The 18,176-nt window shown below is 39.2% G+C and overlaps 7 protein-coding genes and 3 non-coding genes across 10 annotated transcripts; 4 read left to right on the forward strand and 6 right to left on the reverse strand.

Moving 5' to 3' along the window:
- Positions 1–433: 433 nt before the first annotated feature.
- Positions 434–1,435, reverse strand: ZYRO0B00330g (SDR family oxidoreductase; the record flags this gene model as incomplete). The annotated part of the gene is made up of 1 exon (XM_002494928.1): positions 434–1,435. The coding sequence occupies one exon, from the start codon at positions 1,433–1,435 to the stop codon at positions 434–436; it is 1,002 nt and encodes a 333-aa protein (XP_002494973.1).
- A 506-nt stretch (positions 1,436–1,941) lies between these two features.
- On the reverse strand, positions 1,942–2,041 carry ZYRO0B00352r. The gene is given in 2 exon segments: positions 1,942–1,986; positions 2,005–2,041. It is a non-coding gene; the product is annotated as a tRNA-Ser (tRNA).
- A 753-nt stretch (positions 2,042–2,794) lies between these two features.
- Positions 2,795–2,866, forward strand: ZYRO0B00374r. The gene has a single exon. It is a non-coding gene; the product is annotated as a tRNA-Asp (tRNA).
- A 634-nt stretch (positions 2,867–3,500) lies between these two features.
- On the forward strand, positions 3,501–4,412 carry ZYRO0B00396g (uncharacterized protein; the record flags this gene model as incomplete). The annotated part of the gene is made up of 1 exon (XM_002494929.1): positions 3,501–4,412. The coding sequence occupies one exon, from the start codon at positions 3,501–3,503 to the stop codon at positions 4,410–4,412; it is 912 nt and encodes a 303-aa protein (XP_002494974.1).
- A 518-nt stretch (positions 4,413–4,930) lies between these two features.
- On the forward strand, positions 4,931–5,875 carry MIR1 (Mir1p; the record flags this gene model as incomplete). The annotated part of the gene is made up of 1 exon (XM_002494930.1): positions 4,931–5,875. The coding sequence occupies one exon, from the start codon at positions 4,931–4,933 to the stop codon at positions 5,873–5,875; it is 945 nt and encodes a 314-aa protein (XP_002494975.1).
- Positions 5,876–6,119: 244 nt separating this feature from the next.
- Positions 6,120–6,192, reverse strand: ZYRO0B00440r. The gene has a single exon. It is a non-coding gene; the product is annotated as a tRNA-Lys (tRNA).
- A 780-nt stretch (positions 6,193–6,972) lies between these two features.
- Positions 6,973–7,875, forward strand: CDA2 (chitin deacetylase CDA2; the record flags this gene model as incomplete). Its single annotated transcript, XM_002494931.1, has 1 exon — positions 6,973–7,875. The coding sequence occupies one exon, from the start codon at positions 6,973–6,975 to the stop codon at positions 7,873–7,875; it is 903 nt and encodes a 300-aa protein (XP_002494976.1).
- A 96-nt stretch (positions 7,876–7,971) lies between these two features.
- On the reverse strand, positions 7,972–10,731 carry IMH1 (Imh1p; the record flags this gene model as incomplete). The annotated part of the gene is made up of 1 exon (XM_002494932.1): positions 7,972–10,731. The coding sequence occupies one exon, from the start codon at positions 10,729–10,731 to the stop codon at positions 7,972–7,974; it is 2,760 nt and encodes a 919-aa protein (XP_002494977.1).
- A 662-nt stretch (positions 10,732–11,393) lies between these two features.
- On the reverse strand, positions 11,394–16,226 carry CDC25 (Ras family guanine nucleotide exchange factor CDC25; the record flags this gene model as incomplete). Its single annotated transcript, XM_002494933.1, has 1 exon — positions 11,394–16,226. The coding sequence occupies one exon, from the start codon at positions 16,224–16,226 to the stop codon at positions 11,394–11,396; it is 4,833 nt and encodes a 1,610-aa protein (XP_002494978.1).
- A 395-nt stretch (positions 16,227–16,621) lies between these two features.
- ZYRO0B00528g (uncharacterized protein) lies at positions 16,622–17,695 on the reverse strand (the record flags this gene model as incomplete). Its single annotated transcript, XM_002494934.1, has 1 exon — positions 16,622–17,695. The coding sequence occupies one exon, from the start codon at positions 17,693–17,695 to the stop codon at positions 16,622–16,624; it is 1,074 nt and encodes a 357-aa protein (XP_002494979.1).
- Positions 17,696–18,176: the final 481 nt, after the last annotated feature.

An 18,176-nucleotide genomic window follows, 5' to 3' on the forward strand; every position in this document is an offset into this window, starting at 1 on the left:
ATCCATGTCAAATTAGCAGCTGAAATAATACTCAGGACTAACATATGGGTAGTTCCTGAATGGCTCATAATGTTCCTTAGAATTCAGCACTGATTTCAAAAGTGTAAAGCTGTGGATAAGGATCTACGATATTCAGATCCACTGTCTGTATAAGCATTGACATGGCATTATTAAGTTCAATGTTTGTGCTAATCATTCGGACGCAACATATGTATGACCTTAACTTTAGAACGTTAGCAATATTTGTAGGTTCACCACTACTTCTTCCTCGCACTGTGATCTTGGGGTTCGTTTACAGATGCCAAGAACGTTTCAAACTGTTGCCGTCCACGAAATCCCACGTCTATAAGAAGGTCCTTGTGATGAGTACAGAAACATAAACATATATATACTCTTATTTAGATGAGTCTCCGGAACGTCTTCTCCTTGCAATCTACAAACGTCCTTCCTTCTTCAAAACTTGTGCAACAGTGTCGTAGACTGATTGCTCAAGGCTGATTAATGGGAATCCTAGCACTTTGTTCGAGTGACTGTTGTCGAACTTAGCGGCAGGCTTTGTGTCTCCCTTACCAGGTTCAGGTCCCTTGGCGAACTCCAATTGAGGGAACTTCTCATTCAAAATATCAAGGATGGTTTGAGAGCCAAATCCACCGTTGGAAAGACCCAATCTTTCACCATTGGTTTCCTTTTGGAATGCAACCAAATGAGCCTTGGCAACATCACGAACATCGACGAAGGCAGCATGGTAATCTGGTTCGATCTTGTCACCTGGCTTGCTGTGAATTAAACCGTTAAGGATCTCATTTGAAGTGTTCAATTGAGCCTTAACGTCTTCATCGAATTTCTGTGGTCCGAAAACGAAAACAGGGTTGACGGTGGTCATTGACACACCGGTCTCCTTTGCAAACTCCCAAGCGGCCTCTTCTGCAAATTTCTTCGAAGCACAGTAGGCGCTCATAGGGTCAGTCTGGCATCCTTCCCAAGTGGCAGGATTCCAGTCCTTCTCGGTGAAGACACAGCTACCGTCAGCAAATTTAGAGACATCCACGATGGAAGCGTATGAGGAGGTGACGACGACCTTCTTCACATCACCATACTTCTTGATGGCATTAAGAACACCCCTTGTACCGTTTAGCGCAGGAATCAATAGATCCTTTTCATAGTCTTTAGTGTTAAAGTGGAATGGTGATGCGGTGTGCAACACAATGTCTATTTCCTTACCTCTCTTTTCGAAAAGAGGTTCGAATGCCTCGGTTTCAGAAATGTCCTTAACGATTTCAAAGCTCAAATTGGAAGGACTTCCGAATTGCTTGTGCAACTTGTCTCCCTTCTCCTGAGATCTAACAGTACCGATGACTTGGTAATTCTCCTTTAACAAATAATCCACGACCCATTGGGCGATGAAACCTGTAGCACCTGTAACTAGAACAGCCATTTTCTTTTTGTTATTTGAGTTTGAATTGATCAGTTACGCTGAGACTGAGGAAGGCCAAGCATTTCTTTGTAATTTTTCAATTGTTGTCTTTTATATATTCTCGTCTTACTAAGCCAAGATGCCCAAAGAATTTCTAAGAACAGGGCGACCTGAAATTACGAATGAAATATTAGTTGCTAAGGTAACATTGTCGTAGAGGAGCAAAAGAGCACAATATCAATGACCTTAATGAACTTGAAGTTAGCAAAACGTAACTAGCTCTGCTTTACACTTCTTGCAATACCCACTCAACTTTTCCTTTGCTGAAGTGCTTAAACACCTTTAGGGATCGATAATTTTTTGGTAGGGTTGGGAAGAAATTATCCCTTTTTTTCTCTCCGGAAGCACGAACTCCGAGAAGAAGCAGAGGGAAGTGGAACAAGAAGGATTCTTGGCCGAATTGACTTGCATTGTAGTAGTATTGTCCACTTGGTACCCGCTTCGCTTGTGGGTGCAAAAAAGAAATGCGTCACGGACAGGATTCGAACCTGCGAAGGCATAGCCCAATGCCTAATTGCTATCCTGATTAATAGCAGGGCATCGCCTTAACCACTCGGCCACCGGGACGGATTCACTTCTGAAGGGACAGCTGTACAACTGGTGTCAAATAGGGCTAAGTAAGGGATACCTGTAAGATGACTCAAGACAACCAACAGAGAATACGAATACGAATGACATCAGAAGCACAAGGACCCCTAGTTTCCAGCTACGGGAAAAAAAGTATAGGAAAGATAAGATCCAAGGTAGCACCACATGCATATCATGTATGTAATAACTCGTTATTTCTTAGCTATACGATATCTTAGCATTGGGGTGACCTACTTAATAAAGTTAGTATCCTGAACTTTCTCCATGTTTTTCCAAAAAAAGCCGACCGTTCCGACCATACCTAACACTGCGCCCTGTATGACAAGAGCACTTTTGGCTTCTCTGATGTCTTTGGGAATTGGGGGCTTTCAATGTCTTTACCTTTGCATGACTTTATCCAAATGTTGTCTATGTTCCTCTTCTCTCGATATGGATCTGTGCGCGTGGCATTCATACCTAGCGCTCGGTGTAAAACGTCTTGTACCCGCTCTCTTCCATAGGGATCTTGATTCTTCATCTTTCATTTGCAAGCTCATTTTTTCGTACTACTAGAATTTCGCCTAAGATTCGTCCGACAAGTCTACAAGTAGAGACCATGATGACTGTTCAAAAGATTAGCGGCACAAGTTGGAGTGCATGTCTGATCTAGTTGAATCTTGTACCTCTCTACGTATTCTACTCATACTAATCATCTGTTACGGTAAGATGAAAACAGCTTTCACGAATTATTGATCCGTGATAGTTTAATGGTTAGAATGGGCGCTTGTCGCGTGCCAGATCGGGGTTCAATTCCCCGTCGCGGAGTTCTAGATATTTTTTGTTTTTCCAGTGTGCCTTCTGCTGGTACCCCGGGTCTTATCGACAAGCACCACTAAACAATTCCCTGTCTTCTCTCTAGTTTTTCTTTTCTTTTTTCTTTTGTTTTATTTAACCTTCCTAAAACGTTCCTCGAACGATTTGTCAAAGCACTAATAATACGGCTTCACGAGCTTCCGTAATCTAAACGATGCCTTGGCAAAAAAAATGGGTTCCGTCCTCCGACATCCACAGATTTCAATGTTAACTCTTGAGGAATATGACAGCGATTATTTAATATATCGACAATTGAAAACCGCTAGCAGCCTTTCTAACTTCTTTATGAAGGAAACCGATTCGGCTGTTAATCTCCGATAACCTTTTGATAGTGATGAAATTTTTCAATAGCGCAGCGTATCTCTTTTGAACGATACGATGAGTTTTCCATGGCCCATGGGCATCCATCGAGGAACTGCAAATACTTAAATCAAATGATTGAAAAGATATGATTTCCTTACTCTTTCTTCTTCCAATACTTAAGGTGCATTTTTTTATAAGTATGGTGTGAGGATTAAGTCAACACCTTTGCTTATTCGAGTGTTTTTGATATATCTATCGAAACAATAATACAGATCATAAAATCATGTCAGAGGAAATACCCGCCCCTCAGATACTAGACGAGTTGGATCGTTCTCAAAAATTTCAAAGAGTATTCAAGGATGTCTTAGCGGGAACTTTTAGCGGTGTCGCACAAGTCTTGGTAGGTCAGCCATTTGATATCACTAAAGTACGTTTACAAACACATAGAGGACACACAACGGCGTTCAATGTTATCAAAGATTTAATTAAAAATGAAGGTTTTGCGGGTTTTTACAAAGGTACACTGGCACCGTTAGCTGGTGTGGGTGCTTGCGTTTCATGCCAATTTGGTGTCAATGAGGCAATGAAACGTTACTTCCATGCAAGAAATGGTAGTAAGACCCAGCCATTGACATTGGATCAATACTACGCTTGCGGTGCAGTTAGTGGTGCTGCAAATGCATTTTTGGCTACACCCATCGAACACGTTAGAATTAGATTACAGTTACAGAAGAGGGCATTGGCTTCGAGTGAATATCGTGGTGCAATTGACTGTACAAAGAAACTAATTAAACAAGGTAAATTGATGAGAGGTCTGCCTGCGACTTTGTTAAGAACATCACATGGGTTTGGTATCTACTTCTTAACCTATGAATATTTGTGCAACTTGGAAGCCGCCAGAGGCATAAAGAAACCTGATATTCCAACTTGGAGAGTTTGTGGATTTGGTGCCATTGCAGGTGCTCTTTTCTGGTCATTGACATATCCATTTGATGTTGTTAAGAGTGTGATGCAGGCTGATAGACTAACAAACCCACAACATGGTAACACCATTTGGCAAGTGACAAAGACATTGTACAAAGAGGGTGGAGCAAGAGTTTTTGTTAAGGGGTTTACACCAACGATTTTAAGATCGTTGCCTGTTAACGGTGCTACTTTCGCAGCATTTGAAGTTGCAATGAGGATTTTGAACTGAAGAGCATTAATTGATCTTTTTTTTTCTTTTTCTTTTTTGTCTTTCCCATTCACTATAGCATTTTAATTTTTCCTCACTCGTGTGTACATTAACTATAGACATTAGATGGAGTTAGGGTTGATAATAGAAGAAGGTTGTATTCTGATTGAAATATTCATATAATATAACATATTCTCATATATTCATCGTAGGCGGGAAGAAGGTATCACGTGGTCTGTAGAATCCACAGTGCCATGTGATATTCACGTGATTTACGATCAGCCAATCAACGTCCTTCACGAAAATTACCACATATGTCATCGGTTACCATTTTCGGATTTCATTACCCTTTATGGAGATTTTCTCTTTTTACCAACTGCTTTTTCCTTTCTTTTTTTTCAGTTATTCTATTTAAGAGTAAAAATTTAACACGCAAGGCATTGAGTTCTATTCAGTACTCTTCACTAGATTCATAATAAAATCCTTTGTATCCTATTCTTGTGTTCTTGAGAGTAAACTAAGAAAGGTAAATTATAGAGATGTCAGCCCAATCTAGTGCCCCTAAGCCTGTTGTTATTCCTCAATATTCTTTGACCGATTACGCCAAGTTCGCCTTGGCCGGTGCTATCGGTTGTGGTTCTACCCACTCCGCAATGGTTCCAATCGATGTGGTCAAGACTAGAATCCAATTGTCTCCTGAAGTTTACCGTGGGGGTATGATTTCTTCATTCAGAAAGATCATTTCTGAAGAAGGTGCTGGTGCTCTATTGACTGGTTTCGGTCCAACTTTGTTGGGTTACTCCATCCAAGGTGCTTTCAAGTTCGGTGGTTACGAAGTTTTCAAGAAGATGTTCATCGACGTTCTTGGTTTCGAAAATGCTGCTAATTACAAGAACTCTGTATACATGGGTTCAGCTGCTATTGCTGAATTTTTCGCTGATATCGCTCTATGTCCATTGGAAGCCACTAGAATCAGATTAGTCTCTCAACCAAACTTCGCTAGCGGTCTAGTCGGTGGTTTCAGCAGAATGTTGAAGGAAGAAGGTGTTGGTACTTTCTACAACGGTTTCACCCCAATTTTGTTCAAGCAAATTCCTTACAACATTGCTAAGTTCTGGGTGTTTGAACGTGCTTCTGCTGTCTACTACGGTCTTGCTGGTGGTAAGGACAAATTGTCTGAAACTGCTTCTACTGCTATCAACTTGGGTTCTGGTTTGACCGCTGGTTTGGCTGCTGCTGTTGTTTCTCAACCAGCCGACACTTTGTTGTCTAAGGTCAACAAGACTCCAAAGGCTCCAGGTCAATCTACTTTGAACCTATTGGGTCAATTGGCTAAGCAATTAGGTTTCTTCGGTTCTTTCGCCGGTTTGCCAACCCGTTTGGTTATGGTTGGTACCTTGACCTCTTTGCAATTCGGTATCTACGGTTCTTTGAAGACCGCATTGCATTGTCCACCAGCTATCAATTTGGGTGGTGGTCACTAATCAAATTGAATGCTTGACATGTTGTGAAACGTGTGTTTTCTAATATTCTTTGCCGCTTGTCGGATTGTACGTACTTGTACATATAATGAGTTTTGCCATTTATTTATAAAGGGTCTTTACACGTCAAAAATGTATGCTGTGTAAATGTTGCAGATTATCATTTTAATTGCTAGGATTAATTCATAATATTATGACTTTCCTCGACCAAGATTTCTAAAATGTAGATGTAAGAAAAAAAATTAGAAGCCCTGCAGGGGGCTCGAACCCCTAACCTTGTGATTAAGAGTCACACGCGCTACCGATTGCGCCAGCAAGGCTCTCTATTAGTTATTTTACTTTTGTGAAAGTATCATATTTGTAGTTATATAGGAACCATGATTTATTCCGTTCATTGGTACGGAATCAGTTTCCAACTTGCACATTATGTATAGAAAGAAAAGTTTTTCCGGAGTACTTCCCCACATCGAATAAAGAGAAAGAACTGGCCTTTTCTAAATACAATGATATATTACAGATTTAAGGGAGGGAATTGGATTAGCACTTGGAATAACGTCCGTAAATTCTTCAATTTTTTTTTTTTTTTATTTGAATTATTATTATAATCAGGTTGGGCCAAACAACTCATTTTATCTTTCAAATCGTAGACCTATAAAAAGACGCCACCGAAAATCCAATAATAGGATCTAAATATTTCCAACTAATATTTCATGCTTGTTGATAAAATTAGCCTTCCTTTTCTTTATGCAGTATAACAGTAGTAATAACTTTGATGAAGAAATTCCAAAACTTCTTTCTTCCTTACAAAGTTTCTCGCAGCGTCAGTGAAACCTGGCGCCTGTTTGTGTCAGAAAATAAATTACAAAGACAGACAGGGGAAAAAAAAAAAGACAAAAATTGAAATTTAAGCTGAAGCATTTTATTAGATACTTTGCGTTCCTCCGCTTATTGTCTTTCGGTTGATAATGCATTTTTTTTTCTTTTCCATGTTGACTTTAAGTTCTGTCTTTAAGTTCTTATTCCAAAGTGCCTAGTGGATTATAATTGAGTTTGATTAAATTGGCTCTCCAAAAAACAAGAAAAAGAATCATTGAAGAGCCATGCGATTACTTTGCGTTACTCTTCTTTTCTTTCAAATGAAAGTACTCATGGCCTTCCCTAAAAGGGATGGTGCAGAAATTCAATTCAATGCCACCCTCGTCCAAACGCCTTTTCCAAAATGGCTCACTTCTTTTACTGGATTAACCCAATGGCCAGGTTTGGATCCACCATATATCCCACTGGATTTCATAGACATGAGTAAGATTCCTCCATATAAACAGTATCCTTCAGGAGTTTGTAACGCTAACCCTCCTGAAGCTTGTGCTTTCGATTGTGACGGATGTACAGCACATGACGATGTGAAGACCTGTTCAAAACTATCCCAAACGTTTGATGATGGACCATCCTTTGCCACCCAAAAGCTTCTCGATACATTGAAACATAAGGCAACTTTTTTCAATTTGGGCTTTAATATTGTTAACAATCCAGACATGTACCGTAAAGTTCTAGAAAAGGGACATTTAATTGGTACCCACACTTGGTCACATCCATACTTGCCCAGTTTAAGTAATGAGAAAATAATTGCCCAAATTGAATGGTCTATTTGGGCAATGAATGCTACTGGTAATCATACGCCCAAGTGGTTCAGACCACCTTATGGAGGAATAGATAACAGGGTAAGAGCGATCACTAGACAGTTTGGTCTTCAAGCAGTCTTATGGGATCATGATACCTTTGACTGGCAACTTGTAACTCCCGACAATACTCTTCCGCCCAGATCTGAGCAACAGATCTATCTCGATGTGAAAAAATGGAAGCAGGAGGGCAAAGGTTTGATTTTAGAGCATGATGGATCACAGCGCACCGTAGATGTCGGGGTAAATGTCTATCACCTTCTTGGTGAAGATCAACTAAATGTAGCCCAATGCGTTGGTGGCATCGACTACATAAGAAAATTCTAGTTATCAGATTTCAATTGTTCGTCCGAAAAAAAATACATACGACTTTCAAGTACGTACATATAACATACTTTGATGCAAAAATGCTATTGCCTAGAGTTATTTAAGCGACATCATTAATCTCTTTTCATCATTGCTATCAAACCGCAGCAAAGTTGAAACAACTGGTAACAATTGAACTCTTTGATCCTTGTGTTCCAAAAATCCTAGTAAAACATTTTTAATATAGGCAACTTTATCATTCATTTCAGAAACAGTTTCTGGCGGTAGTATAGTTCTATTGGAAGAAAATGATGATTGGCGAGAAAGATGACCTGCCGGTTGGTTTTCACCATTGGAAGTTATCGAACTGGCTCTACTTGACCTTGCTCCACTCCTATTAGTCTCCTTCAGCTCACTCAACTGTTTCGATAGAGTCTTGTAATTCTTGGATAATCGACTAAGTTTCTCATTCACATCGTCGTTTGTATGCATTAGATTCTCATTAGTCTCTTGTAGTTCACGAATCTTTTGATCCGCCTTAGATAAAGATTCTTTCAAACTCACTGCCAGTTTTTCCAATTCGTTTGAGTCTTCCTCTGAAGACCCAGTGTGGTTCTGCAAGTTTTTGTTCAAAGACTTCAGGGTTTCGATATCCGCTTGAAGCTCTTTTTCCCTTAGTTGCAACCTATGAAGCTCTGACTTGAGCTCAGCATTTGCTTGTTTCCAATCTTGGAGGTCCCTCGATTTTCTGGTAGCTTGTAAGGTGAGCTCATTCTGCAACTTGAGCTTCTCATCAGTCTCGTAAGTTAATTTCTCCTTCAATTCCCTTTCCTTTGCAGTCTCGCCATTTGAATTTTCCGAAATATGTCTTCGCATGTTGTTTATTTCTCTAGTCTTATCGTGTATGGTATTAGAATATTCCGCCACTTCATCTTCCAAGGAGAAGATTTTCTTATTAGCTTCTTTTAGTTTGACGGTTAACTCCTCACATTGTCTCTTGATAGAATCAGTTTGTTCGCTGGAGTTACTCTTCAAACTTTGTAATGTTTCGTATTTGTCTTGAAGCATAGCTAGTCGTTCAGAGAGCTGGCCATTTTCCTTGACATACTTTTCGAAAGATCCACTCTTACCTTTTGCATCGGCTTTCAAAATTTCATAATCCTTCTTCAAGCTTTCTAAAGAATCTAATAATCGTTTATTTTCTCGCCTGATACCTTCTGTAGTCTTCTTGGTTGTTTCGACATTTTCACTATATGTTTTGACTTGTTGTTCCAGATATACAATTGTCTTCTCCTTTTGTATCATTGATGTTCTTAAAGAGGAATGAGTTCTTTTTAAATTTTCAAACTCTTTAACTTGTTCAGCCAGCGTAGAGTTTTCTGTCTTCAATTTATTCAAGCTTTCAGTTAGTTGTTTCTGCTGCTTCTCATTAGAGGAGGAAGAGGTTCTTAGGGAATCTAGTTCCTGATTCATACTTGATAGGGTAGAGGTCAATTCATTTTCCTTCTCCGCCAATTTCTCAGTTAAAGAGGATAACTCGGTACGTGCTTTCCTCAACTCGTCCTCCAAATGGGCCATATCTTCCTTATCTACACCAGATGACTCTTTTAATTTGTCCTTTGCATCCACTAGTTCGTTTCCTATAATCTTCATCATATCTCTAGTCTCTTCAATTTCAGATTGTTTTTCTTTTATCACGTCTTTAGATTTGCTTAACTCTTCTTCCAATTGTCCGTATTCCTTTTCTAATTTTTCCAATTTCTCCTTGAAATCATCCTTCGAATGAACAGAAGTCTTAAGTTTAGCTTTCAAAGCATCATATCTGCCTTGCCAATCTGCATTTAGACTAGCCTTAGTGGATTCCAATTTTGCGCAAACTTCCTTGTATTTGGCCTCGAGGTGTTCTTCTTCACCACCATCAGCAACAGGTGTTTCCTCCGTAGTATTACTACCGTTGGGAGCAGATTTTTTCTTATTGTTCTTTTTCTTCCTTTTAGCACTGCTTTTTGATGTAGATGATGGTAGGTTTTCTGTATTTGAAATCGGAATTTCGTTAGCAGAAGAACTTATTTCCTTCTCCAAACTTTCAATTTTCTGCAGATTCTGTTCAATTTGATTTCTCAATTCCTTGATAGTGGATTCTCTTTCAGCGAGGTTCTGCTCTAATTCTTCTATCTTCTTCTGTGATGATTTGTTCTCTGTCTCTAGATTTTCGATGGTTTCATTATATGATTTCTCACGACTTTCACTTTCATCTTTCAATCCATGTAATTCCTCTTTGATCTTGGAAACGTTCATTTCATAGGAATTTACTAGAGAATCCTTTTCACTTTTCAACTTTTCAAAGTCTTTATTTGTTGTTTCCAATTTTTCATTTAACTTCTTCAATTCATCACCGTGTTTCGTTCCAGATTGTGTAATTTCATCTTTTAATTTACTAATATGCTCTTCGTATCCCTCTTTGTTTAAAGATTGATCTGTACTTTGCTCCTCTTGTTGAATTTGGTTCTTTTTTGAACCCTCAGTCAACAGTCTCTTAATTTCATTGTTAAGCAGATTTTGCTTCTCATTCATATCTTTAAAGAAAGCTGCTAATGATTCAGCATCATCAAAACTTGAAATAGGTGTATATTCAGTCAGGACTTTCTCAATTTCTGCCGCCCTTTCCAACTTTAATCTTTCCCCCTTGTAAGCCGATAAAAGTTTTGGATATTTATCTTCATATTTCTCAAATTTCCTTAGTTTCAATACCACATCTGGAGGTAAACCGCTATCGTCATTTGAATGATGGTCTTGCGAAGGGTGTAGATCCTCTGAAACTCCTCTAGCGAATTCGTCACTCAGATTTTTACCAATCTGAGACAACTGTTTGAACATCGTTGATTGTTAGAACCAACCACCAACGCAAATGGGCCGCCTAGTAGGTTAGTTTGCTATCAATTTCCGTGAGATACTGTTAATCAAATATGCTTATTGGTCCCTTTCGAGATTTGATTCACGGAATTCAATCGATATTCAACCATTTCCAAGTGGAGTTACCCGCTCAAACACTACAAGGTACAAAGAAACTTCGTCGGCAACTTAAGATCAAAAGTAATAACTGTAATTAAATTAAATCGTTAGCTACAATATTTTAAATAAACCTTGATATAGAAAAAATTCTAGAAATATGATGGTATAATATTTATTGACAGAATGAAAGAAATAAAATAAAATGAGGTACCCAAAAGAACAAAAGCAATGTTCACATTCTGAGATTGGTCCAAGTGAGTTGGAAAGTATTAAATAGCAATTAAAGCTTTTTAAATGTCTCTTCGTATTCATACGGTCGTTAGTGACATTAACCTTCGTTAAAATCGTATGCACGAGCCAGTCGGTAATTTGATAAAATAATACAATTTAATAAATTTAATAAATTCTTAATCCAGGAAAAACTCAATTGTCTTTTTTTTTTTTATAATATTCTTTTCTACTCGTGAGAAAATGATTAGTTCTTGAAATTAAACGGAAGTTAAAGTTTGCGAGTTGGAAAATCTTTATTAACCAAACAGTCTTGATGACTGTTTCTTTTTACCCAATTTTAAAAGCTTACCAGAAGAATTATCATTAATAGAATGAGATCCATAACCTGTTTTAGCTGAGCCATCATGATGACCTGTAGAACGATTAGAAGGTTCCTCCCTAGGTTCAATTTGTAATGATGTTTCGTACTGCTTTTCAATGTGAGGAACGTTGCATAAAGACTCCTCTAAAATTTCTTGGATATCTTCGTACCTTTTCAATTTATAGTAAACTTTCTTAAAACTCATACTACCTTCCAAAATGTCTACAGTACGAGCACGCTTACCGAAATTAACAATATCAGATGATCCGAAAAGGAAATCAGGATTACCACCACAGATAAATGTTAAATCTGACAAAAACACGCCGAAGAAAGGAACACAAGCCACATCCCTCAGAGATCTCAAAAGTTCTCTGTAATTAATGAAGTTCTTAGTGGAGTCCATTAGGGTATTCATCTCATCTAAAAACTCCTTGCATTCTTTATTGACCAATGGCCATGTTTTCTTCAAACGGAAAATTGGCGAAGAACACAGTGCTGAAACAATGGCTGTCATTGAAGAAAAGTTGTGTAATTCTCGACAGTACTGGGCCACCGTAATGAAATACATTATAAGTCTCGCACGCATTTTGGCATCAGGTTGTTTGACAATAGTGTATGAAACGTAATTCGTTAAATTATTCGCGCTAGCGATAAATTTAGTTATATTGGAGGAACCTCCCAGTTCTCCATATTTCGTACCCCAAGCTCTGTCCAAACACTCGAAGATTGATATGCGAAGGTAGTTGTTATGCTCCATAATAGTCAATTGAGAAGCATAAGTACGAGGGTCGATATCGAGTAGCTTTATCTTCCTGAAGTTGTGTAAAGAATGAGAAGTGGAACCTGCCACTGAACTTGAAAGAAGAGCGCTTCTCACCGAGCTTGTATCAGATACGGGACTACTACGAATCTGCTCACCGAGGTCCTCGAAATCACCCTTTGGTCTCCCATTGTTCGCCATAATGTCCTTGATTACAATTCTAAGCTCATTGGCACCTGGAACTTGTTCATTACATGCATTTTGAGCAAAATTCAAAACAGATGCCAGGCCTGGATCATAGTAGCTTGGGTTCCAGTAATGGGAGAAAAGCGACTTCATGATGCTGATAACTCGGAGCTTAATTGGTTGCAACTTCTTTTCAATCCATAAATTGTACTCATCGTAACTTAAGCCCTCGGGTGGGTAGGAGTTGTATCGATAAATTAGGGTGTACAAAAATTCTCTTGTGCTGAACATGCTTTTAAAAGTAAGTAGCATGGTGACATTAAACCATGCATCTACCACTTCTGGATTAGTTAAGTATTCGATCAAGGCGTCCTTTGTTCCACCTTTGATCCTTCCCTTTTGATCATAAATCAATTCTTGTTCATGATCTGACATTAAAAACCATGGCATATCCTTTTCTGTACTGTTAACTGTGGTTCCTTCACTTTCATCTTCAGAATGAGCAGCCACAGAACTTTCGCCATCTTCACCGTGAAGACCAAACAGAGAATAGTCCTCAAACCATTTATCTTGCTCACCCTCGAGCAAAGCTGCAGTTAAATCACTCTTCATCATCCTTGTAGCATAGTTAAGTAAATTTTCCCTTTCCCGTGTCAATTGTTCCACAATGACACAAGACAGATAAGCAACCTCTCTATAATTGTTAGATGCGTCATTCAAATCATCGGTGGCTCTCAGATATTTCATTCCATTAACTTCAACATCTTGATTTACCAAATACTTATAAAAATCAATTGCCATCTTATCAGCTTTACTGACTTGAGCGAAACTGAGGCCTGGTTCGAAATATCCAACGGGAAAATTAGACTTCATAGGGCAAAAGACGTAAGGGTCACTCAAAGTAATTTGTTGAGTACTCATCACAAGCGAAATGACGATATCATGGAAGGCTTGTTTGATATCGAAAAATTCAGTTAACAATGTGGAAATCGAGGAAAGTTGATGTTTCAAGAACTCTTCGCCTTCTGAATCAGATTTGTTATCCCCTAGAAGATTCTTCAAATTCACAAAAATGTTTATATTTAAGTTTTCCAAAATTTCTAACATTCCAGTAGAACTGACTTCCTCGTAGACCTGAGATATAATTTCTAACGTCTTTCTTTTAGTTTTGACCTCTTCTTCGGGATAAAATTCTTCGTTTCCTAACTCTGTTGTCTGGAATTTGGATGTCAATGCTGTAAATCGCTTCTTCATCAAATTCACAGTATTTTCATTAAGGGCATATTGAACGATCTTCGGTGCTTTAGCTCTAGAGAAAGTTCGATGATGTGATGGTCTATTGAAAACACTTCTTTGTAAAACCCGTTGATTTTTTATGAAAGTTCTGTTGGGAGCAGATCTTGAATCCCATATTGCTCCGTCTATCATCTCATTTAAATCGTAGCCACCAGCGCGTGCAATAGCTTCGGCGACCTTTTGAGGAAACCCACCCATTGCGCTAGCTGTCGAGGTAGTTGCGGAATTATTTGTACCACCTTCATTACCACCTCTTTTAACGTCAACAGGACCATTTGTAGTTGATGTAGCCGGATGACTAAAAGGGTTTGTCCACGATCCACCATTGAAGGAGCCTCTGAAAAAGCGTGGAAACATCTGGGGAATCCAATCCGTACGGGCCACTGAAAATTGCAATAGGTGATATAACATTTGTAAAGTCCTGATAAAATGGCTGAACTCAAGGTCTATACCAGTGAACATGTTACTCATTAAGGCTGAACTCTCTCTCTCTAAGGCACCATCATCTGCTGAACTGGGGATAGATGTACGTGCTGTTGCCGCAGAGTTGTTTCTTTGAGTGTTTGTCATCGGATAAGAAGCGCTAGTAGGAAAAGGTAACTCTTCTGAACTTGATGCATTAATAGAATGAATATAAGGAGTAACATCCTTAGACAAACTAGAACTTGTTGAGGGACGTTGCATGATCTTTTCTGCAACGTCGGATAATTGTGTTTGTGATTGAGAAGTACGAGGAGTACTTTGGGTCCGGATCGAGTTACGTTGTGAATGCAGGAAATACAGACTCGAATTAATACTCAATCGAGACAAGGAAAGTATAATTTTTTTCAACAAACGTTTCAATTCTTTCAAATGTTGCTTATGCTGAGATTGGATAGAACACAATCTACAGGCTATTTGAGTATAAGCAGTATAAGTGGAAACCAGCTGGAAATATCTTCCAAAATCGACCCTGTTGTCTTTTAAGAACATCTCATGAGCTTTACGAGCATAATAAAGCATAGTGTCACGCAATTCTGGCCAAACTTTGACATCCATAGTATGATGATAGAACAATTCCGGTTCTGATAAAATGGCTCTAGCGTTCCTCTTATGCGATCCATGCTGGAAGGCGGGTTGCGTGAATTGTGGTTTTTTCCGCAAGGCTGAAGAAGTCATTGATTGTGAAACAGTAGGTATTCCAGCCGGCTTTCCCACTTGTTGCTGCAAACCGGATCCCTCAGACACCACGCGATGACATGGTATATAATTTGGTGTAGAAAAGGATCCGTTACGGTTATTATTTGTAGAATCGATACTGGGTCTTGAAGAATCGTTTTTAAATGATGAAGAGGACAATGAAGAGGATTTGTTGTTACTAATGGAAGCTGCGGTACTTCTACCAGAATATGAAACCACCTTAAAAGTTTTTTCATTATGAGAAGCTGGCCCCACTACCGTTTTCGGATTCAAATCTACTAGATGATCATCACTCGTAAAATTAGTAGTATTCTCCAGTGGCGGGTTTGATAAAAGAGGTAACTGATCACAATAAATGTCTAGTTGTTTGTTGTAATACAAAACTCTATCGCCTGTAGTGCTTGGTACTGGTGTCCAAAGTGGTACAAAATCTACGTTTAAACTGTTGAATATCATCTCAATCTCTTGTAGTGGCAAAACAGTAACTTCATTCGTTTCAGAATGGTCTTGCTGTGAACCAGATCGTTTATCCTTTTGACGTTGTTTTGGTTGAGGTGGTTTAGAAATTTTGTCCTCATTACCAATACCAAGGTTAGAGGTTGTGGGAGACATTGACGACGAACCTGCCGTCGAATTTGAAGGCGTGTGATTTTGAATTTGAGGTCTTACAGAAACAGGGACGCTAGGCCTACGGGACTGCGCAGCATGAGCTTGAGAGGCCTGTGTTTGAGCCTGCGCCTGCGCTGGCAAACTATCCCGTCTCGAACTACCACTTGAAGTACTCTGTCTCATGGCCACAGCTGTAGTAGGCCCCTTTTTAACGCGAGATCCCAAAGCTGCCGCTGCTGCAGTTCTACCGCTAGGTCCCTGCATCGGCTGCGATTGTGTTTGTGATTGTAACATGCCACTACTACTACCACCACCTGCAGTCACTTGCGCATTACTGGGGTGTCCTGGAAAATGTTGTAATGACCTAGCATAATTACGAGGAAACCATCCACGGCTGACACGGCCTAAGCTATCAATTACAATACCATCCCACCAACCGTTATCTGTTTTGCCCAACACATACACCGTATCACCTTGTAGAAGCGGTAATAAACTCTTTGAACTTGAACTTCTCTTCGGTGGAAAATCAAACAGCACCACAACAACATCTAATGGAGAAACATCTTGTATTGGATAAGACTCTTCTGAAATGTTTGAACCCAATCCTGTAGTCCCCATACCCCCGGTACTTCCTGCACCACCTGAAGGTCCCAACGAAGTCGAAGACTTTGTTGAATGCAGCGCTGGTGCCCTCAGGGGTGTTCGCTCATCCTTAATAGCTGGATCTGAATAAGGCATGAGGTCTCCCACGCTATTAGTTCCCTTTCAGTCAATGGCTTCGATGCTAATTGCTTGTTTATATAGCACTTTCTCCCTTTTCTAAGTGAGTTACACTTTAGTCTTTATTTTTTAGTCTTAATTGGATGTGTACAATTTTTCAATTTTTTTTTTCAGGCCCCTTGATCATTCGTGTCCGACATAATGACGATCCGGCTGTCCGGAGCGTCCGGGGATTTCCCTCCAGCAAGAAATAAATGTATGAACATGCAAGTATACTTATTAGCCGCCATAAGCAGCTGTAATACCGAGTTAGAGTGAGTATTGGTATTAAATTAGGTTAGATGAGATTAGATAAAGACTTGTGTATCTAAGTAATTGTCTTCTTTTCAAGCATCTGAGCCTAAACTTGTAGCTCATTCCCGCTTCTTCTCAGTTTTTGTATTTTTGTCCTTGTCAACTTTAGGCAGATTATCCAGAGAAACAACTCCGTTTTTAATCAGTTGTGGATCCACCACCCTTTCCTTGTATTCGTAGAGAATTTTGTAACCAGATTTAATGGTACCTTCAGTAACTTGTAAAATTTGACCGACTTTAGCTGCAGATACTGGTAATTTGAACAGTAAAATGTTTAAATATATGGAAACCACAGCGATAGTAATTGGACTTTTACCGGCAATTTCTTCGATTTCCTTACATTTACGAGCAGTATATTCTGATGCAGTAGTGACCTGCATCGGTAGACCCAAATGCGAACAGAAACGAGGGATATATGGCAAGTTTTGGGCACCACTCATATTATTAGTATCAATTTTAATGATACCATCCGAGGATTTTTCTCTAAGAATTCCTTTCATGATCCCCAAGGATTTACCAAATTCTTTGGTCTTGACATGAATAATCGATTGAATTTCTCGAAGAGTTCTGGCGACTTCAGCACGTCGACATCCAATTAAAATCGCAGATGCCATAATAGATTCTGTTGACTTACCCTTTAATGCCTTTTCGTCATAACATAACTTATATGCTTCCTTAGCACAATCCTTAACGATCTTTGGTAATTCTGCCGCATCGCATAACATGGTAAGCTTAGCAAACACAGCTTGTAATTCGTTGTCCTTTTTATCCATGACATTTTTACCTTGTGCTCTATTTAGATCTCTTGTAGTCCTAGCATCACTGCCTTCGGCCGATCCGATTCTTGTAGATAGAGAGTTACCATCTAATAAAGGATTTGAAGCTTCACCAACACGACTTGGATCATCACCGTTTTGATCATCGTTGGAAAATGTACGCCATTCCGAACGAGTGTCAACCAACCTATCGGATAGAACTAAACCACACAATGCACATACAACATCACCTTCACTAAATCTTTCGACGATCTTGGGTGGATAGACTTTACACTCTGGGCATGTTAAAACTATGTTTAAATTTGGGCCTTTCCTAATGTTCCTCTCTCGAGCTAGAACTGGTGCAGGAGCAGACATCGATGCAATAATATACTAAATGAAAGGAAATAAATATGCAGCTATGACAAAGTCTACAGAGACTCGGGAAATATGGTTCTGTAAACTTGTAAAGATCTTCTTTTTTTGAATGTAAGTAATAGTAGTCGGGATAAACTTCTCTAGACAGCTTTTTTTTTTCACCGTTAGTCAGTTCGGAGTTCTCCAGGAAAATTGGTGAAATGTAGCGATAGAGACTTGAAAAGGATCTACGGTGATTCGTTGGCAGGTTCGTTCTGCTTTATATGTTTGGAGGATAGCGGATATGGGAATAGAACCTAACAGAGTTCTCATCGCTTTGATGAATAAGCATATAACTATGCTTAGCGTTACTGTGGGTCAAGAACCGCTTTCGTACAGGGTTACATTTTATGCAATAATGTGGAATATTTCTATCGTAATAAATAGAATATTCGCAACCCCAGTCTGCACCCTTTCCTATATTCATACCACTCTTCAAATA

This window comes from Zygosaccharomyces rouxii (genome assembly GCF_000026365.1).
Source record: "Zygosaccharomyces rouxii strain CBS732 chromosome B complete sequence".
Lineage (NCBI taxonomy): Eukaryota > Fungi > Ascomycota > Saccharomycetes > Saccharomycetales > Saccharomycetaceae > Zygosaccharomyces > Zygosaccharomyces rouxii.